This window comes from Vulpes lagopus, chromosome 20 (genome assembly GCF_018345385.1).
Source record: "Vulpes lagopus strain Blue_001 chromosome 20, ASM1834538v1, whole genome shotgun sequence".
In the NCBI taxonomy this organism is placed as follows: Eukaryota; Metazoa; Chordata; class Mammalia; order Carnivora; family Canidae; genus Vulpes; species Vulpes lagopus.
This window is the reverse complement of record NC_054843.1, coordinates 1,678,417-1,701,133: the sequence shown is the minus strand read 5'-3', so window position 1 is coordinate 1,701,133 and position 22,717 is coordinate 1,678,417. Positions and strand designations below refer to the sequence as shown.

The window sequence follows — 22,717 nt, the reverse complement described above, 5'->3', positions numbered from 1 at the left end:
AGTGATTTTTGATGTAAAGCTGTGATGTGTTGGGTATTATAAGATTCTGCGTGTTCTAGCAGGTCCCCTGTGACGTATCTACAGGGAAGGGGGAGCACCACCTCATTATTGCCACATGGGGATGGAAGTCCAAGCCCCTCTCAGCCTGAGTTGACATTTGGCAGGGAGGGGCTTCTTGTTCCTGTGGGTGTGGGAGGGATGCTCAGCCCCCCGCTGGGCCTCCACTGACACTGCTGCTGGGGGAGCCTCATCACTGCTGGGGGGGTGAATGTCCTGACACCACAGGGCCCTGTTGTCACCCCCGAGGGGAGCACAGAGGCACCTGGCTTCCTTTGGTAACTGTGTGGTCTTTGCAGGAAGGTGGTATGTGAGTGCGGCTACACGCGCCAGCAACACTTGGAGGAGGCTACCAGGCCCCACACTTCGCAGGGCAAGGATTGGGATCCAAAAAAACATGTCCAGGAGATGCCAACAGATGCCTTTGGTGACATTGTTTTCACGGGCCTGGGCCAGAAGGGAAAGGTTGGTCCCCATCCCTCCATCGTTCTCACTGTGGACTCACATCAACCTTCCATGATCTGAGGTGGCCATGATCCGAGGCCTTCCTGGTGTGGGGAGAGCTGGCTAAACCCAGAGGCATGGAACCTGCCAGCACTAGGGGAGGGCTGGGCGGGGCTCCAGAGGCTCACGGGAGACCATGGTGCTCTCAGAGGTCTCCATCACCACCGAGTAGGGTGGGCCTTGGGCTGGGTGCGTCCCACACCACAGAAGCAGGGTAGTGAGGGTGCTGTGGGCACGGGGCTGGTCTCCCCAGGGTGGCCTGACATCCCGCTGGGCCTCACTTCTGGGCCTTTGCCCCTTCCCCCTTCCTCTCAATCTGTGGCCTGCTGGGATGGGGCCACTTTTACTCATTGGCTCTAGACCCCGGGTGGGAGGTGGCCCGGCGTGGGGGTGCCCATTGCGTCTCTGGGGCTGGGCTGGCCCCCTGCTGACATGGGCTGTCCTGTGCTGCCCTCTGACTTCCCTGCAGTACGTCCGCCTCTCCCAGGACACACCCCCCAGCGTGATCTATCACCTCATGACCCAGTACTGGGGACTGGATGTCCCCAACCTCCTCATCTCCGTGACAGGCGGGGCCAAGGACTTCAACATGAAGCCCAGGCTGAAGAGCATCTTCCGAAGGGGCCTTGTCAAGGTGGCCCAGACCACAGGTAGCCTGGGGGTCACACTCACCCGGTCTGTGCTGGCCCACGTGGCTGCTGCTTGGCTTGCTTGTGGGGCCGCCAGCCCTAGCCAGCTCCCCATAGCGCCACGGGCTCTGCGCCCACAGGAGGCCCGAGTTAACCATGAGCTAACGTGGTGGCAGCGGGAGGAGGCGGAGGCCCCTGTGTTAGTTGCGGGATGTCAGTGAGGGTCTCTGTTGGCTAAATCCCTGTGACCTACCTGTCCGTCCACATCTGGGGAGGAGGGGCTGCAGGTGAGCTGATTGCCTTGGGGTCCCCTGCCCCCCCATGCCACGTGAGCTCCACAGGAGGCGGCCCTTGGCGCGCTCTCAGAGTGACGCTGGAGAAGCAGCTGAGGTGCCCGTGGCCTCCAAGGGGGTGCTACCCTGGGTGGGCTGATGGCGGGAAAGCAAGGATCCTGGGACCGTGTGAGACGGGCCACCCAGAGGACACTGACTGACCCTGTTTCTAGGACCTGGTGAGGGCCACACCCTCCGTTTGGTCCTTGACCCAAAACGGGCTCAGTGTGAGTCTTCCCGGGCACATGTCTCATGGGGTTTCCTGGCTAAATGCAGCCAACCATCACCCAGGCTGTGACCTTGGCTGTGAACCCATTAGGTGCTCACCTGTCCCCCAGGTAATCATAATCGCAGGTGACACTTTTACCACGTCTTGATGGTTATCTTTTGCATGTTTAATAGCAATGTCCTTGCTGCCACTTCCCCGCCCCAAAGCCAGCACCACGGGTATCAGTCTGTTCCTATGGCAACACCACAGGCACCACCTCCATGCTGGTGGGGGTGGGGGGGGTCGGCCTAGGGCAACCCACACAGTGAACCTCACCCTTGGCTTGCATTCTGGGGACGCAACTGCAGGTCCAGGGCTGCAGCTCCACCCGGCGTCTCCCCTTATCCAGGACACAGGTTAGGGGAGCAGACCCCACTGGGGATCCGCTTTCTCGTGGCAGGAGAGGTGCCGCAAAAGCAGCTGGCACGGATTCTCAGCCCCAGGCCTGGTGCTCATCCTGCCTGCCTGCCTGTGCGAGCCCAGCGGGTGCCCGGGTCCGGCCGGGCAGGGGGGCGGGAAGGGTGTGCACTGGGGGGCCGCGAGCAGCGTGGCAGGACGAGTCGGTCAGGGGCAGGGGTTTGGCCCCCCACACCCAGGCCCCAGGAGCTGAGGGGAGGAAGGGACGTTTACGTCTTTAGAATTCAGACAAACATGTGCCCGAAGCCAGGACAGAGAAGCTGCGGGGCAGGGGGCTGCGGGGCGGGGGGACAGAGGCCTGCAGGCGGGAAGTCTTGGGCCCCGGCGCCCCAACCGCGAACACAGAACCGCAGTGTGGCTTCCTCCACGGCCCTGGTTCCGGGCCTCACACCTAGTTAGGAAGCGGCCGCCCGAAGCACACAGGGCCCTGAGTGTCAGGCTTGCACGCGGCAGGTGCACACCTCTGCCCCCCTCCCCTCTGCCCAGGGGCCTGGATTATCACCGGCGGGTCCCACACGGGCGTGATGAAGCAGGTGGGCGAGGCGGTGCGAGACTTCAACCTGAGCAGCAGCTACAACGAAGGCGAGGTCGTCACTGTCGGCATCGCCACGTGGGGCACCGTGCACAACCGCGAGGGCCTGGTCCACCCCTCGGTGAGCTCAGCGCCTGCTCCTGGGGCGGGCCGTGGGGTCAGAGGAGGTGGTGAGTAGGATCCCGCCAGGTGCTGCCCCGGACGGGCCGCCGTCTGGACCCCGGGGTGTGATGTCGCCTGCGTGTGTGGACTCGCCACACTGGAAAGCCAGTGCCTGTCGTCCGGCACGCGATGGTGGGACGGGCATCACGGAATAGCTGCACGTCCTCATTCCAAGAGGGGGACTGTGGCAGGAATAAGGGGGCCCGGGTCCCAGGCGACCTCCAAGCCCGGTAGGGAAATCCGTTAGGTTGACACGAGGCTCTGTCCTGTGGCCTCCCCTGCCCCCCGCCCCAGGCCACTGCCCCAGGGACCATCATGCCCTGCTCTTGCAGGTTAGCCACTGTCTCCATATCTGCTGTGGCTCTTTTTCCATAACGTTCGTAGGTCCTGGGGATCAGGACCTGGACGCCCCCTTGCCTAGCATTCAAGGCGCAGGACGTCCCGTCTGTCTGTGTCCCCAGGGCAGCTTTCCTGCTGAGTACATCATGGACGAGGAGGGCCAAGGGCACCTGACCTGCCTGGACAGCAACCACTCCCACTTCATCCTTGTGGACGACGGGACCCACGGCCGCTACGGGGTGGAGATCCCCCTGAGGACGAAGCTGGAGAAGTTCATATCGGAGCAGACGAAGGAAAAAGGAGGCGAGTGGAGCACGTCTTTGAGGGCTTTCGGGGCAGAGCGGGGGCGGGCTGGCCAGGGGGTCTGGGGCAGAGCCGGCCGTGACCAGGATGTGAACAGGTGCGGGGCCGGGGGTGCCCTCAGACACACCTGGATTCCTTCCCAGCTTCTCTTTGCACTTGTTCAGCAGGAACATCTCTCGCCTGGTTTAACCGGTGGGGGGAGGTGGAGGCCAGCGCCCCGCTTTTCTGCTCTCTCTCAGGTCACAGAACCCCCGCAGTCCCTCTACACCACGCACGGGCTCAGTTCAGAAATAAGGCGCAGAACGTGGCCCAGACATCTTTCCCCTTGTGGGCGAGATGGGGTGGACTCTAGGGCTCGGGAAGGACGGACACATAGATTCGCACACGATTTGGGGGGCGGAGAAGGGACCCGCAGTGGCAGGAGGTTCTGGCTCTGTGCCATTGGGGGGCACTCCCTGCGGGTTAGGGTCCCCTAGAGGACCTGCCTTGATGGCACCTTACGCCCGCGGGCTTGGGCTGTCCCCCGAGGCGTGCCCGGGTCTGAGGGAAGCCAGCCGGTCGTGGTGGCCGGCCAGGGGGACAGCGCTGCCCCCTCCCACCCCAGACGGGAGCACGAGGACGTGGCGGGGGAGCCATCCCAGGGCCCGCAGAGCGAGCAGCCTTGGGAAGCTGCTTGGTACCTGGCGCCTGTCTCCCTCCGGGTGCTCCTGCTGCGGCGAGGCTGGGGCTGGCAGGAGGTGGGCCAGAGCGCCCAGGTGGAGCGTCGAGCCCCCGTGGCCCCTAAATCGGGGTTCTGTGCCTCGTCCCAGGTGTGGCCATCAAGATCCCCGTGGTCTGTGTAGTGCTGGAAGGGGGACCCGGCACCCTGCACGTGAGTACTGGCCTGGCGGGGGGCCCTGGGGCCGAGCTCTGCTCAGGTGGGGCTGCTGGCCCGAAGCCCCCTGACGGGCATCCCAGTGGGGTCACTGGTGGGGGTGGAGGCAGGAGCAGGAGGTGGTGTGTGGCAGGGCCCTTCCAGGGATGGTAGGAAGGCGGCCCTCCAGGGGGTGCCCTGCTGTGGGGGGGCGTGCAGGCTTCACCCTGGGTGGCCGGGAAGAGGGGCCCCGGGTGGGGGGACTGCAGCTACGATGGGGCCGGATGGCTCCCCTTCCAGGACCGCAGGGCGGCCACAACCTCCCAGGAAGGCTTCTCGGGGTGGTGGCCCTCAGACCCCACCCCAGTCCCCCGGGACCAGCAGCCGAGTGTAAAGCAGGCTCCTGGGTGGTTTTAACACAGTCCCCGGAGGACCCACTACGGTGTGGGGTTTGCCTTCCTGGTGGAGCTGAGCCACCGCGGCCTGGTGGGGGCAGGATAACGTCACAGCCTGCACGGGTGGGGCAGGAGGGGGCCCCCGGGAAACGTCTGTGTATGTTCAGTGTTTGCAGGAGGATTCCTAGGGGATGGGTGGGAGGGTGCCCACGGGGGCGGATGGGAGGGGACCTGGGGGTACGGATGGGAGGGGACCCACGGACAGACGGGAGGGGACCCAGGGGACAGACAGGAGGGTGCCCGGGGGGAAGGACAGGAGGGGACCCGGGGGGACGAACAGGAGGGCACCCAGGGTGACGGACAGAAGGGCGCTTAGGGGGACAGACGGGAGGGCACCTGGAGGATGGACAGGAAGGGACCCAGGGGGATGGATGGGAGGGCCCCTGAGGGGACGGATGGGAGGGGACCCAGGCGACCGATGGGAGGGCGTCCAGGGGGATGGACAGGAAGGGACCGGGGGGATGGACGGGAGGGCTCTGAGGGACAGACTGGAGGGGACCCGGGGGGATGGATGAGAGAGCCCTTGAGGGACAGATGGGAGGGGACCCGGGGGGGGATGGATGGGAGGGAACCTGGGGATGGATGGGAGGGCCACTGGGGGACGGATGGGAGGGCACCTGCCCCCACACACATGGAGCACTCTGCACGGGGCCCTGCAGATGGCACCAACACCTGCCTCCTCAACCTGGGGGGTCCCGAGTCCCTCCCTGAAGGTGACATCGCCAGGTGTCTGGGGCTGTGCCCTGGTGGTCCTGTCCCCCCGGGATGGGCAGCACTGGCTCCTGCAGATGCTCCTGGGCCGCAGGGGTGCAGGGCTTCAGGGATGCGGGGGTCACGGTCCACCTGTGCCATAGGCTGGAGGGAGCTGGCCAGTCAGGTGCGCGCCCCCCACCGTCAGGGTGAGCCCCCCTTGCCCCACCAAGCTCCATGTTTTCTGTACATTTCTCGGGGGCCCCGAGGCCCTGAGCCAGCGCCGCCGCGAAGTGCCCGGTGCGGGGGGGCGTCGGGGCGGGTGGGCGCGGGGCTCACGGGCACCCTTTCTTGCAGACCATCTACAACGCCATCACCAACGGCACCCCCTGTGTGGTCGTGGAGGGCTCGGGCCGCGTGGCGGACGTCATCGCCCAGGTGGCCGGCCTGCCCACGGGCGAGATCACCATCGCCAGGATCCAGCAGGCGCTCAGCGTGTTCTTCCACGAGATGTTCGAGACCCTCCCCGAGAGCAGTGTCGTCGAGTGGACCAAAAAGGTGAGTGAGCACACGGGCCCGGGGGTCGGGGCCATGGGGTGGGGGGCACAGTCTGTGGGGTCATGGGGTGGTGGGGCCTGGGGGGACCCGGGGAGGGTCACGGTCTGTGGGGGTCATGAGGTGGGGGGGCCCGGGGTAGGGGGCATGGGGCGGGGGGTATCACAGGGTGGGGGGCCATGGGGGGCACGGGGTGGGGGACCCTGGGGGGTGAGGGGCATGGGGTGGGGCCCGGGGTAGGGGGCATGAGGTGGAGGGGCCTGGGGTAGGGGGCATGGAGTGGAGAGTGTCACAGGGTGGGGAACCATGGTGGTCATGAGTTGGGGGGCCCTGGGGGTGAGGGGCATGGGGGGTCATGGGGTGGGGGGCCACAGGGGGCACAGAGTGGGGGGTCACAGGGGGGTCATGGGGTGGAGGTCACGGGATGGGGGCATGGGGGGTCATGGGGTGGAGGGTCTCGGGGGTGCATAGGGTGGGGGGCCTGGGGGTGAGGGGCACAGGGGGAATGGGGTGGGGGGCATGGGGTGGGGGGGTCATGGGCGTGGGGGTCCCTGGCTGACCCAGTGGAGGGCGGTTGCGGACGTCGGCACCTGCTACGGGTTCGGGCTCTGCGGGGGCAGCAGCGCTCACTGGAAAGGGGGCAGGCGGGCGCAGTTCTTGGGGGCTCTATGGGGACACAGTGATCCCCGGGGCGCTTCCTGTGGTCTCCGAGCCACTGAACGTTGCATACCCGCCCTTGCGGCGTCTCCCTCTTCACGGCCCGGGCCGTGGGGAGGCGAGGTGGTGGCCGCGGCCGGCAGGCAGGCAGGACTTGCGCCTGGGCTCTGGCTGCGTGTCCAGGGGTCTGTGGTTCTGCAGGTGCCCTTCGAGGAGGCGGGGCCCTGCTTGTCCCCCAGACCTCAGCGGGCGGTGTTTGTCGCAGATCCAAGACATCGTGCGGAGGCGGCAGCTGCTGACCGTGTTCCGCGAAGGCAAGGATGGGCAGCAGGACGTGGACGTGGCCATCCTGCAGGCCTTGCTGAAAGGTGAGGGCCGGGCCGCCCGGGGCGAGAGGGAGCCGCGCAGTGAGGGTCCCCAGGACCCTGGGCTTGCAGGGGCCGGACACGGAGGTCTCGGTCAGGCAGTGGACCGTGCTGGGCTGGGGCACCGCGGCGGTGCTGGCGGTTTGGGCTCCTCTGCACCTTCCCTTCTTGCTGGAACCCAAGTGCAGCCGCGTGAGGTGGCCCTGCGGTCATCACGGCCGCGCGTGCCGGTTCCGGGCTCGGAAGGGCAGCCCTGACCTCCGTGCGTCCTGCCGGGCCTGCACCCCGCTGGCCCCCACGCCGCAGGGACCCTCCCGGACACTAAAGCTCTGCAGTGGCTGGGCCTGGGCCAACCGCTTGGTCTGCCCTCTGCCCCGCGCCCCTGGGGACGGCAGGTGCCCCGTCTTCCCGCTGGTGCCCACAGGGATGTGGGTGTCCTTGATGCCAGGAAGCCTGGGTTCTCGCCGCCGGGCGCTCCTCACCCTCGAGGCACACGGGGCGGCCCGGCAGGAAGCGCTCGCAGGAGACGCTCAGACCTGGGCTTTGCTCCCTGCCTTCTCCTGACAAAACCTCCGAGAACCAGCGAGACGGTTAAAACCAGGCCCAGGGGCTGCACGTGAGGACGGCTGTCGGGGGCCACAGGGGACCGGGAAGAGCCGGTTCGATAGCATCGGAGCCGCCCTCGTCCCCGACTTGCCCACCAGCAAGGACCCGGGGGTGGGGGGAGGGGCCGGCGTGCACATCCGCGTGACCATAGGGTTCGGCGGTCTCCTTCACGGAGCCTGACGCTCCTGTTCAGAGACGGGGCGGGAGGGCGTCTGTCCCTTCCTTGCCTTCGGTGAAGAGGGACAGTGGGCTGCCCGTGTCTGGTGCGATCCCCTGGAAGGCAGTGACAGGGGCAGGGGGCTGAGCGTGGCCGTCTGTGCCCCGTGCTGGAGAGGGATGGAGGGATGGCCCTGCCCATGGCCAGGACGGACCCCCACGTCTGTCTCCGTGTGCTCTCAGGGTGTCAGGAGGGGGCGAAGCAACGCCACGGATCCTGGCTTCTCCTGGGGCGGGCGCCGAGCGGGCGGGGGGGGGCACCGAGCGGGCAGGGGGGTGCCCAGCGGGGATGGTGATGGAGCCCGATGGTGTTGGGTGTTGAAAGTCCTCACTTCTTGCTGGTGGTGGTGGTGACGCAGGTGTAGACGGCAGCCAGAGCCCAGGCAGCGACCTTAGGGTTGTGCACTGTGGAGCCCCACGCCCCAGGAGGGAGGCCGCCTTGCTGGGGCCTGGCTCCGGCCCCGTGCTGAGCAGCCCCGCGTGGACACGCCAGCCCGGGGACAGGCCCCAGCCCATCTCTGGAGCCCGCGCAGAGCAGCGGGTTCTAACCGGTTGCTGGGGAGAAAGGCAGTGGTGCTCGGGGGGAAGGGCTGTCTCTTCATCGTGTGACTTTATGGGAAAACACAAACGCGTGGACATGGTTTTGCAGCGAGGTTTTGCCCCTTTTAAAAACCACCTGTAGTGAGGGACGGCTGACGTAGGGGTAACGTCCCCATCCTGGGTCCCTGCGACGGGCCCCTTAGCAGGTGCGTCCACTCCAGAGAGCGACCAGCCCCCCGCCCCACAAGGCTCCCTGTGCCTCTGGCTGCCCCCGCCCCCGCCCCGGGCAAGCGTCTATGCACCTTCTGCCCTTATAGACGGCTTTACCTGGCCGTCATGGGCCAGGCTCTGAGCGCTTCTGCACCTCACTTCCCGGGCTCCGTGCAACAGCTGGGAGGCCCGGGCCCGTTGCTGCACGTCTCAGAGCTCTGCTCCTTCCCACCGGCAGTGTCCCCCGCCCCGCGATCCCGCCACCGCCGCTGGGCTTCCCGCCTGCCTGGCACTGCACGCGCAGGCCGCCCCCAGCGTGGGGTGGTCGTGACTCAGGCTGCTCTTATTCTCCTGGGGCTTCTCGTCTCTCTTGGGGCCACATGTAGGACTGGAGTTCCTGGTGCTCCATGGCACACGGCGGGTCAGCTCCGTAAGAGAGCCCGGCTGCCGTGCGGCAAGCTCGCACCGCCCTGCCCCGCTGCCGGCCGCGGGCTCAGACCTTTATGCTCAGGTGCCCACAGTGCGCCGTCGGCGGCCTTTGTGCGTGCTGTCAGGAAGGGGTCCCCGTTCCTTCTTCCCTCCCCCCAATAACAGCCCGAGCTTCCAGCTGTAAAGGCAGCGAGAGCGCAGAACCTGTTGGCAGGACGCCCGTCGTGAGAGCCCGGGCCAGCCCGCGGCTTTGCACTCAAGGCGGGAAAGGGAGTTGACGGCGTGGGCGGGTGTGAGTCTCGAGTGTTCGTGCAGAAGCACCTGCCGGTCAGAGACTGTGTCTCCCTGAAGCTTAGGGGCCGTGGGGCTTGACCAGCGGGCGGGCCAGAGCGATGCCCCAACCCCGGAGGTCCCCTGGCACACGCACCGCGAGGGACCGTGTGTCCGTGGGGGGGGCAGGGGGCGGGGGCTGGGCACGCTCCTGGGTCGGGGTCACCGAGAGCCCAGGGTTGGTGACAGGCGCCTCCCGCCTGACTGCAGCCGATGGCAGGGCAGCGCCTCTGGGGCCCGGACCGCAGCCCCCCGACGTGAGTGCTGTTCCCTGCAGCCTCTCGGAGCCATGACTACTTTGGCCACGAGAACTGGGACCACCAGCTGAAGTTAGCGGTGGCCTGGAACCGCGTGGACATCGCGCGGAGCGAGATCTTCTCCGACGAGCGGCAGTGGAAGGTAGGGCTTGGCGGGAGCGAGGGGATCGAGTCCTCGATCCTGGTGGGGAGCCCCCCGGGGCAGCCTCTGCCCTTCCCAAGGCGGAGGCGTCGGGCCGCGTGAGGCGTGCGCCCCCACGGTGCTGTCTCTCAGCCCTCAGAGCTGCACCCCGTGATGATGGCAGCCCTCATCTCCAACAAGCCCGAGTTCGTGAAGCTCTTCCTGGAGAACGGGGTGCGGCTGAAGGAGTTCGTCACCTGGGACACCCTGCTCCACCTGTACCAGCACCTGGACCCCTCCTGCCTGTTCCACAGCAAGCTTCAGAAGGTGCTGGCCGAGGAGCCCGAGCGGCCGGCCTGCAGGCCCGCCCCCCGCGTGCAGATGCACCACGTGGCCCAGGTGCTCCGGGAGCTCCTGGGGGACTTCACGCAGCCGCTGTACCCGCGGCCCCGGACCGGCGAGCGCCCGCGGCTCCTGCTCCCCATGCCCAACATCAAGCTCAACGTGCGTGCTGGTGGTTGTGGTCCCAGCCCCCCTGGGCCTGCGTGGTCCTTCGTGCTCCCCCCACCTCTTTTTTTTTTAAAGAAATTATCTTTTATATTTATTGGAAAAAAGAAATATGCTCCCTATCGTGTCTGCTGGGGCCGCCCTCACGAAATACTGTAGGCCGGGCGGCTTCGAACCACAGACGGTGGGGCTCCGGCAGTCTGGCGGCCACGGTCCCGGGGGGTGGGGGGGCGTCCGCGGGGCTGGTTTCCAGCAGGGCCTCTCTCTCCTGGCTTGAGCACGGCCGCCTCCTTGCCGTGTCCACGCATGGCCTGTTGGGTGTGCACGCAGAGAGATGCCGAGAGCCACAGTGTCCGTCCCTTGTACGGGGAGCCTGGTCCGTTCAGATCAGGACCTTAATCACCTCCTTAGATGCGCCGTCTCCAAATACAGTCAGCGTAGGAGGTGGGGCTCCGACATACAAATTTAGAGGACGCGATCCAGCCCGTGGTTCTCCCTTTCTAAAAATTTCATATGGTGCAAGAGCTCACATATGAGGAAAATGCCCTCCCTCGTGCCTCGTACCCCCGAGTCCACGCGGTCAGGTCAGCGGGGCCCCACCACATCCCTGTGCGGGTGCCCAGCACGTGCACTGCAGCCGGGGTGACGTCATTTTTCGAGCCTCTGTCCGTACTCGATGGGAATCCCGAGGTGCGAGGCCAGCCCTGCATTTATGTCAGCGACTATCCACCTCCCAGTTCTTGAAGCTCTTACAAACGAAGCCCAGGTGCTGAGTTTTGAGAATTTGAGGTGTTCTCTTCTTATTTAACCTATGAATTTGCTGAGTCGTTTTAACGGACTTCCTGATGGCGAAACACTTCTATTCCTGTTTTGATCTCAACTGATGGCCGGGCGACACGTGGGTAGTGCAGTGCTGGGTTTCGTGGCCCATATTTTCAGCACTTTTTGTTTTTGTTTGTTTTTAATATGATCGATCTGCAAATTCATATAATTTAACATAATTTAATATTTACTAATGGCTCTTTGATAACCAGGTTGCAGAATTCTATTTTCAGCACTTTTAGTCGTGGTTGTGTCTTGGGGGCTGTCTTTGTCAGGTTCCGGCAGCAGCTTTATGTTATTCTTGTGAAAACCACTGGAAACCTGCCTCAGTTCTTTGCCCGGGAAAAGTTCACGCGTCTGAAACTCACTGTCCTTACGAGCCCGGTGGGCTCTCCTGTGTGTCCATCGGGGCTCAGTGCCTTTTTTGGGTGGTAGCTCTGAGAACACTCTCAGTTTCTTTTCTGACAATCTCTGGATTTAGGTTTTCTTTGTGTTCCATGATGAAATTTGGGTTTGTTTGTTTTCTTTTTCTGGTAGAAAATTGTCCACTTCCTTGAGGTTTTCAAATTCATCCATTGTCCCAGGTGAGCTACGATGACCCCTGAGAAAGACGTGGTTGTGGCTTGGTTTTATATATTCACAATTCTGCTCTTCTCGGTCCTAGTGCGTTTAAGATAAACCTTTAAACAGATCCAAAGTGGAAGCTTACCATTAACCACGTCTGTAGTTTACTGAGTTTATCAACTAATCTTTTTATTTTTTAATTTAATTTTAATATTTTAAAAGATTATTTATTTATTCATGAGAGACCCAGAGGGAGAGGCAGAGACACAGGCAGAGGGAGAAGCAGGCTCCATGCAGGGAGCCCGACACGGGACTCGATCCCGGGTCTCCAGGACCACGCCTTGGACTGAAGGCAGGTGCTCAACCACTGAGCCACCCAGGCGTCCCCTCAATGAATCTTTTTAATATAAAGACAAGCCTTCAGGAAATTTCTAAGGTCGTAGAAAGTGGAATTTTGTGTGTGGTGTGGGACATGCGTTCTCACTTCTGGAGATTGTTTCCGGCCTGTCTGAATACGTGTTCACTTATTGATCAGCCAGGAAGCTGGCCTCCCAGGTCACTGTGTAAATCGAGGGTGTCTGGGGGCGAGGTGTCCTCTTGCTCACGTGTCATCCTTGTGTGTTCGGGCTTTCTCGGTGGCCTCCTCTGCAGGAGACACCGTGAGGATTCCCTTGAGGAGCTCACAGCCATGAATCTATAGTGGACTCTGTGCTAGAAGTTGGCCTCATAGAAAAAGGCTTTGATGCCATCAGACGAGACTAAGGAAACTCAGGGTGCCTGGGGTGTAGACGAGAGGCTGCAATCGTTGGTGAAGGTGTTAGCGGGGCACCCCACTTTCTGAACGTCTCTTTGTGTCTCCAGAGTGATGGTTTTAAAACTCCAGCGTGCATGAAATTGGTCCAGGGTGTTGTTGAAATTGCAGGCCGCAGGGCTCACCACCCCCCCCCACCCCACCCGGGGACAGTGGTTCTGGGAAGGTGTGGAGCTGGGCTCTGGGCATGCACCCCCACCAGGCCCACCCGGGGATACTGAGGCTATAGTGAGGACCTAGGAGAGGTTCTGAATGTCCACTGCTCACCAGATGCAGGGAGTGAGTCTCCGGTCTCTCTACAAGCGTTCGCCAGGCCATGTGGCCTTCACCATGGACCCGGTCCGTGATCTTCTCATTTGGGCCATCGTCCAGAACCGTCGGGAGCTAGCAGAAATCATCTGGGCGCAGGTAACTGGATCCGTCTCTCAGCACGCATGGCTGCGTGTGGGCCAGCGACGGGCTCCAGCCAGGGAGGGAGTGTGGCCAGGAAGCCCAGTGCCAACAGCAGGTGGAAGAGAAGAGCCCGTGGCCTTGCAGGGGCACCGTGGGCCTCTGTGACCCCAGGAGGGGCCCCAGGGGCCCAGAGAGCTTGGCTCAGGCAAGAAAATTTTCAGCAGGTGCACAGGGTCCTGCAGCTCTGTCCAGGGCTGAGGCTCGGCACGCCCGCACAGCTGGTGGAGCCCCCGTCCTCGGCCCGCGCGGGTGGGTTCCGGGGGGTTGGCACCTGAGCTGTGGCCTACCTGGTCAGTAGAGACTCTGTAGGAGGTGCCATCCCTAGAAGGCCTGCCTGTCTGTCCACTGACCGTTGGTGTCTCGACAGAGACTGTCTGTGGCTGACATGGGGACCAGGCCCCAGATGTGCCCTGCCCCGAGACCCCTACTAGGCTGTCCGGGACCCTGAGCCCTCAGCGCCCTCGCCACTGGGCTATGGGCAGGCTCATGGTCACGACGGAGGGTGTGCCAGGCCCAAGGCCCCCACACGTGAGGCTCCTCTACTTCCGGCAGATTCTCTTCCTAAAGGGAAGTGAACGAGTAGTTTTCCCCAGCATCCCTGGAACCTGGGACTTGCAGGGCCCCAGCGGCGGGGAACCCGAGCCTGAGGGGGGTTTGCGTGGACCTGGTCCTATTTCTGCCCCTTAGCCCCACGCCTGGGGTTGACCAGATGCCCAGGCAGTGCTGGGCCTCGTGCTGGCAGGGCCGTGCAGGTGGCCTGTGTCCGGTCTGTGCTCCGGGGGGGGTGGGGGGGCAGCAGCCCACTGGCCAGCTCAGGCTCCCCTCCTGATTTGGGGCAACCCAAACGGTTTATATGGACCTGGCAGCCCCTGCTGTTGTGAGGCCCCTGTTCTCATCGCCCCGGCGTGTGTCGGGGCTCCTGGCTGGACTGTCCCTGTCCTCACCGTGGCTCCCCTGTGCCCAGAGCCAGGACTGCATCGTGGCGGCCGTGGCCTGCAGCAAGATCCTGAAGGAGCTGGCCAAGGAGGAGGAGGACACGGACAGCTTGGAGGAGATGCTGGCGCTCGCCGACGAGTGTGAGCACAGAGCCATCGGTGAGCGGGCGCGGCTCCCCTGTGCCCCCAGGGCCCTCGTCCCCAGCCTCCTGCCCAGGGGACGAGCCGCGCCATGACGCTGCCCCGGGTCTGACTGGGACCCTGCTGCTGTGACGGGGACCTTCCTTCCGCCAGGGGTGTTCACCGAGTGCTACCGGAAGGATGAGGAGAGAGCTCAGAAGCTGCTCACCCGGGTGTCAGAGGCCTGGGGGCGGACCACCTGCCTGCAGCTGGCCCTGGAGGCCGAAGACATGAAGTTCATGTCGCACGGAGGCATCCAGGTGACCCTCTGCGGGCTCACTTGCCAGAAGCGCGGTGGGGGGCTGCGGTGCAGACGCGGCCTCCGCCCACCTGGGGGCACGTGGGTCCCCGTGCTGCGGGCCCTCGGGGACCTGGGGACCCTGCTGGTGGTCCTGTCTGGGAGCCCACAGTCCTCCTGCCCCCCGCCCCGGAGCCTGTCCCTCAGCCCGCAGATGGTGGGGCCTAGTCTGCGCTGTGCCCGGGTGGGCCCCTTGCTCGGGGGATGCAGGCTCACCCCAGGGGCGCGGCCCGGGGCACCTCCGGGCTGAAGCTCCCCGTTGCCCACAGGCCTTTCTAACGAAGGTGTGGTGGGGCCAGCTGTGCGTGGACAACGGGCTGTGGCGGGTGATCCTGTGTATGGTGGCCTTCCCGCTGCTCTATACCGGCCTCGTCACCTTCAGGTGCCAGCGCTGCTGGGCGCTGCTCAGGGGCGGGGCCTGGGCTGCCGTCCCCAGTGTGCCTCGGGGGGTCACTGTCCTCATGGGTGTCACTGGCTGCCAGCAGGGTATAGAAGGTGGGCAGGAGGAGAGGGAGGGTGCCCCCATGCCGGGCACCCACTGTGTGCTGAGCACCTGCTGTGTCCAAGCACCCACCGTGGGGGAAGCACCTGGCCTGCATCATCACCCACCTTACAGTGAGCACCCGCCCTGCCCCGAGCAACCACCCTGCCCTGAGCACCCTCCCTGCCCTGAGCACCCTCTCTGCCCTGAGCACCCTCGCTGCCGTGACACCTGCCCTACCCTGAGCACCCACCCTGCCCCAAGCACCCACCCTGCGCTGACACCTGCCTTGCCCTGAGCACCCTCCCTGCCCTGAGCACACTCGCTGCCCTGACACCTGCCCTGCCGCGAGCACTCACCCTGCCCAGACACCTGTCCTGCCCTGAGCACCCATTTAGCCAAGCATTCGTTTCAGTCCTAGTGAAACCAGAGCCCAGGGCTCTCAGGGTCCCCCCTTCGGTGGAGCCGTCTGGTGGCGCTGTGTGCGTGGCCGCGTGGGCAGGGTCAGCGGGCTGCACGGATGCAGGCTGTGTCTGGGGCTTGTGTCTCTGCCATGTGACACGAGCACAGGGCCCCAGTCCCCGGGGGAGGCAGAGGTCCCTCGGGCTCTCAGTCCCCGCCGCTCCATCCCGCCGTCCGGCGTCTGCCTGCAGGGAGAGGAGGCTGCAGGCCACGAGGGGGCTGCTGCGGGTCCGCGCCTTCTTCAACGCGCCCGTGGTCATCTTCCACCTCAACATCCTGTCCTACTTCGCCTTCCTGTGCCTCTTCGCCTACGTGCTCATGGTGGACTTCCAGCCCACGCCCTCCTGGTGCGAGTACCTCATCTACTTCTGGCTCTTCTCGCTGGTGTGCGAGGAGCTGCGGCAGGTGCGCCCACCGGCCCCCTCGCCCCTTCCCCGCGTCCCCGACCCGCGTGACCGGCCCCTGGGACCTGCAGCCGGCTCGTCCACGGGGTCGGGGCTGCCACAGAAGCAGGCGAGCCGGGGGCCCGGAGAGCTGGCTGGTGGGTCAGAGACGGGGGACGCCCCGACAGCATGTGCCTGCAGGTAGGGCAGGGCTGTGGCGGGGCAGGGGCGGGCTCAGGCGCCGGGGAGCTCCCCCCTGTAGCTCCAGGCCCGGGGATGGACCCTCGCGCCTCACCTCCCGACCCCCCCCCACTTGCTCTGGGGAGGGAGCGTGTGGACGGCTGGGGCTGCGACAGCGCAGACGGCCCCAGCCCTGTCTCCTCGCAGCTCCTCTACGACCCCGACGACTTCGGCCTGATGAAGGTGGCGCTCCTGTACTTCAGCGACTTCTGGAACAAGCTGGATATCGGCGCCATCGTGCTCTTCGCAGCCGGCCTGAGCTGCAGGTGCGCGGCCCCCGTGGCACGGCCCCCCGAGCCTGACCGTCAGGCCTGGGACTGTTGGGGGGCACAGGGGCAGGTGCGGAGCTCCCCGGCCGGCCCTGCGGCCCCCCGCCCCCCTCTGCGGCCGTGGGCCACCCCACTGCCCATCACGCCACGGGCGTCCCTGCCGTGGCTTCCCGAGGGGCCGGCGTGGCCTGCCTACCCTGCCCAAGGCTGGGCTTCCGGGCTTTTCTGAAGACCTCAGAAGCGCTGGCCCCTGACCCCACACCCCACGCTTAGTGCTTGGGGTCCAGAGGCCTCCGGAGCCACAGGCGCACTCGGGGGCGGGGGGCGGGCGGGCAGCTGGGACAGGCTCCGGGCGCGGCGAGCTGAGAGCCCCTTGATCCCGCCCCGGGCCAGGCTCATACCGGGGCTGCTGTACCCCGGGCGCGTCATCCTGTCTCTGGACTTCATCATGTTCTGCCTCCGGCTGATGCACATCTTTACCGTCAGTAAGACGCTGGGGCCCAAGATAATCATCGTGAAGCGGATGGTAAGGGGACGAGGGGTCCTCATGCCGGTTGCAGGTGAGGTGCTCCAGGCCTCGAGCACACCTCTGGGTTCCCGTGTCCTGCTTCCCTGGGGCCCCCACCCCCGGCTCGCCAGTCTCAGGTCTTTGCCTGTAGGTCACCTCTTCCGGGCGGCCTCCCCTGACCCCCACAGCTCCTCCCTCGTCCCTGCTGCGGCTCCTGTCACTCCCCCGCCCCGTGGGCCACAGTCACATCCAGTCCCTCTTATGCATACCCCGTTAGGATATGGGGCAGGCCCGGGACTGTGGGCCCAGCGTCCCTGCCCTGGGTGTCGGCGGCAGCTCCCTGCATGCTGGAGCGCACAGCCCAGGGGTGTTGGGGGGGGCAGGGGGGGCATGTGGGTGCGGGCGGCTGCAGCTGGTGCCCCCCTGTCTGTGCAGATGAAGGACGTCTTCTTTTTCCTCTTCCTGCTGGCTGTGTGGGTGGTGTCCTTCGGGGTGGCCAAGCAGGCCATCCTCATCCACAACGAGAGCCGAGTGGACTGGATCTTCCGTGGGGTCATCTACCAGTCGTACCTCACTATCTTCGGGCAGATGCCAGCTTACATTGACGGTAGGACGGGGGGGTCCTGACAGCCCCAGCAGGGGCACCTGCGAAGCTCACAGAGGATGGGGGGCAGGGGGTGGGGGTGGCAGCCCCCCAGGTGCCGTGCGGCAGAGACAGGTGTGTGTGATGCTTGGTTCAGGGGGGTTGGCATCAGCGGGGTGCGGGGAGCCTGAGCTGAGATCCAAGGCAGGCCAAGGGTGTGGCCTGGGGCTCTGGGGCAGCAGCTGACCCCCCCCCACTACATGCCACCCTGTCCCCCCAGCCTCCTCTGGATGGGGACAATCCTTTTTTTTTTTTTTTTTTTGGACAATCCTTTTTGTATACTGAGTTTTTTCTTTTCAACAGCTTCATTGGGGTATAATTCACGTACCATGAAGCTCCCCTGCATAACATGTGTGCTTTAGCGGTTTTTAGCCCACTTGTGGGATTTAATTTTAGAACATTTGCATCACCCACTAAAGGCCCCCATTAGCAGTCACTCCCCATCCCCCCGACCCCAACCGTCAGCGACTTTCCATTCGTACAATTTGCCTTTGCTGGACGTTTCGTATAAATGGGATAACGTGATATGCAGTCTTTGCGTCTTGCTTTTTCTTAGTGTGATGTCCCCGAGGCTCATCCATATTGTAGCCTGCATCCATTTTTATTCCCTTTTATCACTAAATAATATTCCCTTATGTGGCTACAACGCATTTTGTATCTGCGTTTGTAGGTCGGTGAACATGAGTTGCTTCTACCTTTTGGCTATTATGAATGACATCACCATGAACAGTTATTTATAAGTTTTTAAATATGTTTTTGTGTGGGCGTATGTTTTCTTCTGTCTCGGATATGTACCTGGGGGTGAAATATGTACCTGCTGGGGTGTATACCAAGTCTGTGTTTAACTTTTTGAGAAATGGACAAACTATTTTCTTTTTTTTTCTGTTTTGGGTTTTTTTTTTTTTAAGACCTCAACCTGTTTAAGACTACATGTTTTTTGGTATATTTTTTTATTGGAGTTCGATTTGCCAACGTATAGTATGACACCCAGTGCTCATCCCATCAAGTGCCCCCCTCAGTGCCCGTCACCCAGTTACCCCATCCCCCCGCCCTCCTCCCCTTCCACTACCCCTTGTTCATTTCCCAGGGTTAGGAATCTCACGAACTATTTTCTATGACAGCTGCCCTGCATTTTACGTCCCTGCCAGCAACGTATGTAAGGGCCCCACTTGCCAAGTTCTCTCTGGCTTGTCATTGTCTTTGCTTCTAGCCATCCCAGCAGGTGTGAAGTGCATCTCTTTGTGGCTTTGATTCACATTTCCCTGATGGCGAGTGATGTGGAGCCTCTCTTCATGTGCTCCCTGAGTCATTTGTACGTCTTCTCTTTAGAAGCATCTACTCCTCTCTTTGGAGTAGACCCCATTTCTCAAGGGGGTTATTTTTCTTTCTTATTGACTTACAAGAATTCTTTACATATGGACACCAGACCCTCTCCTATATGTGATTTACCAATATATTCTGCGGCTCATCTCGTCACTTTCTTGATCGTGTCCTTTGAAGCACGAAAGTTTTTAATTTTGATTAAGTCCACCTTATCAATCACTTCTATCATTTACGCTTTTGGCGTTGGTGTCTCAGAACCCAAGGCCGTGAAGACTTAGGTCTGTGTTGTTATTTTAAAAGTAACAGCTTTTGTTCTTACTTTCGCACTTCCGGCTACGTAAACTAATTTTTTTATACAGCGGGAGGCAAGGGCCATTCTTTTGCACACAAATTTCCAGTTGTTGGAGCACCATGTGTTAAAAAGATGATTCCTCCCCATTGAATTGTCTTGACCCCCTTGTGAAAAGTCAACTGACCATTATTAATGAAAGGGCTTATCTATGGAGCCTCCGTTCTGATCTGTTGATCTGTGTTCTTGTGCCGGCACCACACGGCCCTGGTGAGTGTCACTTCACAGAAAGTTTCACAGTCAGGACGTGTTGTGGGTCCTTCAACTCTGTACTTTTCCAAGATTGCTTTGGCTTCTGGATCCCTTGGGTCCACATCAGTTTTTGAATCAGCTTCTCACTTTCTCCAAAAGCCATCTGGGATGTTGGCTGGGAGCATGGGATGCCTTTCCGCTTATTTAGATCTTTAATTTCTTTCAGCAATATTTTGTAATTTTCAGTGTATACGTTATGCTGCTTTTGAGTTCATAAGATTTTTACTATTTTTCACGTTATTGTAAATAGAATTATCTTATTCAATTCATTTTTGGGTTGTTTATTGCTAGTGTATAAACATGCACTACATTTGCCTGTCGATCTTCTATCCTGAAAGCTTGCTGAGCTTCTTTATAGCTCTCATAGGTTTTCAGTGGATTCCTCGGGATTTACTATTAACAAGATCATGTCCTCTGCAAATAGAGATGCTTTTCCTTGTCCCTTTCCCATCCGATGCCTTTTATTTCTTTTTCTTGCTTCATTATCTTGGCTAGAACTGCTGGCGCAGGGACGCCTGGGTGGCTCAGTGGTTGAGTGTTGGCCTTCGGCTCAGGGCGTGATCCTGGGGTGCTGGGATTGAGTTCCGCATCGGGCTCCCTGCAGGAAAAATAAATAAATAAAATCTTAAAAAAAAAAAGAAAACTACTGCTAGTGCGACATTGAATGGAAGTGTTCAAAACAAACGTCTGTATGTTGCCCCTGATCTGAGAGGGGGAGCTTTTCAGTCTTTTACTATTAAGCACGATGTTCACTGCGGGTTTTTGGTAAATGTCCCTCGCAGGGTGAAGAAGCACCTCTGTCCCTAGTGTCTTGAGTGCTTTTATAATGAAAATGTACACGATTTTGTCAAATGCGTTTCCTGCCTCTGTTGAAACACTCACATGATTTTTGTTCCTTATGCAATTAATACGGTGTGTTCTGTTCACTGACGTCCAGGTGTAAAACCAGCTGTGCATTCCTGGGATACACCCCACCAGGTCGTGGCGTGTAATTCTTTCTATGTGTGGCTGGATTCGATTTGCCGGCATTTTGGGGAGGGTTTTTGCATCTATGTTCATAAAGGGCATTGACCTGTAGTTTTGTTTTTGTCTGGTTTTGGTATCAGGGCGATTCCGGCCACATAGAACGTGTGCAAGATTCCCTTTTCCTTCATATTTTGGAAAAGTTTGGGAAGGATTGGCTTTAATTCTTCAGACGTTTAGTAGAGTTCACGAGCGAAGCCATCTGGGCCTGGACTCTTCTTTGCCTGAAGTTCTAAGTTCTAGCTTTGATCTCTTTGCCTGTGAGAGGTCTGTTTGTATTTCTTCTTCACTCACTTTCGGTGTTTTGTGTCTTTTTTTTTTTTTAATTTTTTTTAAAATTTATGATAGTCACAGAGAGAGAGAGAGAGAGAGAGAGAGAGAGAGAGGCAGAGACACAGGCAGAGGGAGAAGCAGGCTCCATGCACCGGAAGCCCGATGTGGGATTCGATCCCGGGTCTCCAGGATCGCGCCCTGGGCCAAAGGCAGGCGCCAAACCGCTGCGCCACCCAGGGATCCCCTGTTTTGTGTCTTTCTGGGAGCTTGCCCATCGCACTAAGCCATCTGCTTCATTCGCACCCCGTTCTGTAGTATTTCCTTACAGTTCCTTTTATTTTTGTAGGGTTGGTGGTAATGTTCTCTCCCTTGTTTATCACTCGAGCAACTTGAAACTTTCTCCCCCTTGATCAGTCCAGGTGAAGGGTTGTAATCTTCTTAATCTTTTCCGAAAACCAGATTTTGGTTTTATTGATTTTCTTTGTTTTTTTTTTTTTTTTTTAATCACCTCTCTTTAATTTATTTGCATTTGATCTTTCTCCTTTCCTTCCTTCTGCTTCCTTTGGGTTCGGTTTGCTTTCCTTTCTTTGGCTGACCGAAGTGGAAGGTTGTGTTACTGACTTGAGCTCTTTCTTCTCCTTCCCAGTGTAGGCTTGCGGGGGGCGGGTGGTTGGCAAAACGGGCGCAGGGCGGTGGGCGCGCTCACCGTTGGAAACGATGTCAAATCCGAGGTGAGTTGGACAATGTTGTCCATAAACCCACTTCCCAGCGTTAACGGCCGTTAACGCCTGCCTCTCGGTGTGTCTCCTTGGGAGCTATTTGATGTACAAGCTGGACATATATTTATGTTTTATTATCCTCTGTGCCCTTCCCTTTTCGACGCATGTGGGACCACACTTTGGTCTGTACGCCCTGCTGTGTGGTCAGCACGTTGCCTGCGCTGCAGGGTTCCCTCCCACTGCCTCCCTTCTCACTGTGGTAGTTGTTAACTTTCTCCGTTCCACTTCCCTCCCACGGCACTGGGCTCCCCGTGGTTGGGGCCTGAATCACCCGTCCTGTGCTGGCTCCTGCCCGGGGCCCAGGAAGTGCCCTGAGGGGTCGGCTGGGTGCTGGGACTGGTGCATGCTCCAGGCTGGAGTGCAGGTCTGGCCCCTGGGCCGTCCCTCTTCCCTTGGCCAACACACCTCCTGCCCATGGAGGATGCTCAGGTGTAGACAGCTGCCTTCTCTGGGTCTGAGCTGATAGCTGGGGTCACCCCGTGTGGGGGCGTCCAGGCCCTGGGGATGCTCATTGTCTAAAGGGCTCTTGCGACTGTGTGTGGCTTTCTTTGTTCCCTGTGCACCCCTTGCCCCCAGGTGTGAACTTCAGCCTGGACCAGTGCAGCCCCAACGGCACAGATCCCTACAAGCCCAAGTGCCCCGAGAGTGACGCCATCCGGCACGAGCCTGCCTTCCCCGAGTGGCTGACGGTCATCCTGCTCTGCCTCTACTTGCTCTTCACCAACATCCTGCTGCTGAACCTCCTCATTGCCATGTTCAAGTGAGTGCTGCCCGGATGGGGGCCCAGTCTGTGTGGCCTGAGTGAGTTAGGGGTTCTGAAGCACCTTGCTCAACCCAGTGCATGGCCTCCGTCCTTGGTCCCTGCTGCGCCTGTCCTGGGCATGGATGTGCAGAGGCCGCCCATGGGCTGGCGGTTCACAGGGAACTGAGCCTCCGGGGGGCCTGGGGCACAGCCACGCACAGGGGTGCAGCCTGGACTCCCGCCCAGGGCTCTCAGGAAATACCCGAGGTTCGCTCAGCTTCTGTCCTGTTGGAGAAAATATTACATTATACAGATTGTTCATGGAAACAAAAAAGATCCAGGGGGTGAAAGCTTTCTATGCAGACCTTTCATTTTGCAAATAAAGGACCTGGGCTTCGTGAGGCAAAGGGACTTGGCTGGGGTCATCTCGAGATGCAGAGGAGCGCGTGCCAGCTGCTAGCTTCTTTAAAACGCTGCTCTTCCCATGTGGGAAGACCTATATCCGTCCTCCGCGTATAGCCCAAGCAGGAGCAGAGTAGGGGTCAGCGGTGGGACCGCGACCCCGGCCAGGACCCTTGTGTCCCTGGTCTGGG

The 22,717-nt window shown here is 61.1% G+C and overlaps 1 protein-coding gene across 7 annotated transcripts in view; it reads left to right on the top strand.

The window, feature by feature from the left end:
* Positions 1 to 22,717, top strand: part of TRPM2 (transient receptor potential cation channel subfamily M member 2) — a 47,224-nt gene that overhangs the window by 11,895 nt on the left and 12,612 nt on the right. For 5 of the 7 annotated variants that reach the window (XM_041735215.1, XM_041735213.1, XM_041735214.1 and 2 more), the window contains 18 exons: positions 357 to 522; positions 1,031 to 1,211; positions 2,694 to 2,860; positions 3,363 to 3,543; positions 4,353 to 4,414; positions 5,899 to 6,099; positions 7,019 to 7,121; positions 9,727 to 9,848; positions 9,981 to 10,331; positions 12,802 to 12,939; positions 13,949 to 14,078; positions 14,214 to 14,359; positions 14,667 to 14,779; positions 15,532 to 15,745; positions 16,111 to 16,229; positions 16,626 to 16,758; positions 17,176 to 17,347; positions 21,959 to 22,142. In XM_041735215.1, coding sequence (XP_041591149.1) covers positions 357 to 522; positions 1,031 to 1,211; positions 2,694 to 2,860; positions 3,363 to 3,543; positions 4,353 to 4,414; positions 5,899 to 6,099; positions 7,019 to 7,121; positions 9,727 to 9,848; positions 9,981 to 10,331; positions 12,802 to 12,939; positions 13,949 to 14,078; positions 14,214 to 14,359; positions 14,667 to 14,779; positions 15,532 to 15,745; positions 16,111 to 16,229; positions 16,626 to 16,758; positions 17,176 to 17,347; positions 21,959 to 22,142 — 2,883 coding nt within the window. Of the gene's footprint in view, positions 1 to 356; positions 523 to 1,030; positions 1,212 to 2,693; positions 2,861 to 3,362; positions 3,544 to 4,352; positions 4,415 to 5,898; positions 6,100 to 7,018; positions 7,122 to 9,726; positions 9,849 to 9,980; positions 10,332 to 12,801; positions 12,940 to 13,948; positions 14,079 to 14,213; positions 14,360 to 14,666; positions 14,780 to 14,901; positions 15,013 to 15,531; positions 15,746 to 16,110; positions 16,230 to 16,625; positions 16,759 to 17,175; positions 17,348 to 21,958; positions 22,143 to 22,717 lie in introns of those variants that run through there. The other 2 variants (XM_041735216.1, XM_041735220.1) reach the window with 2 other exon arrangements.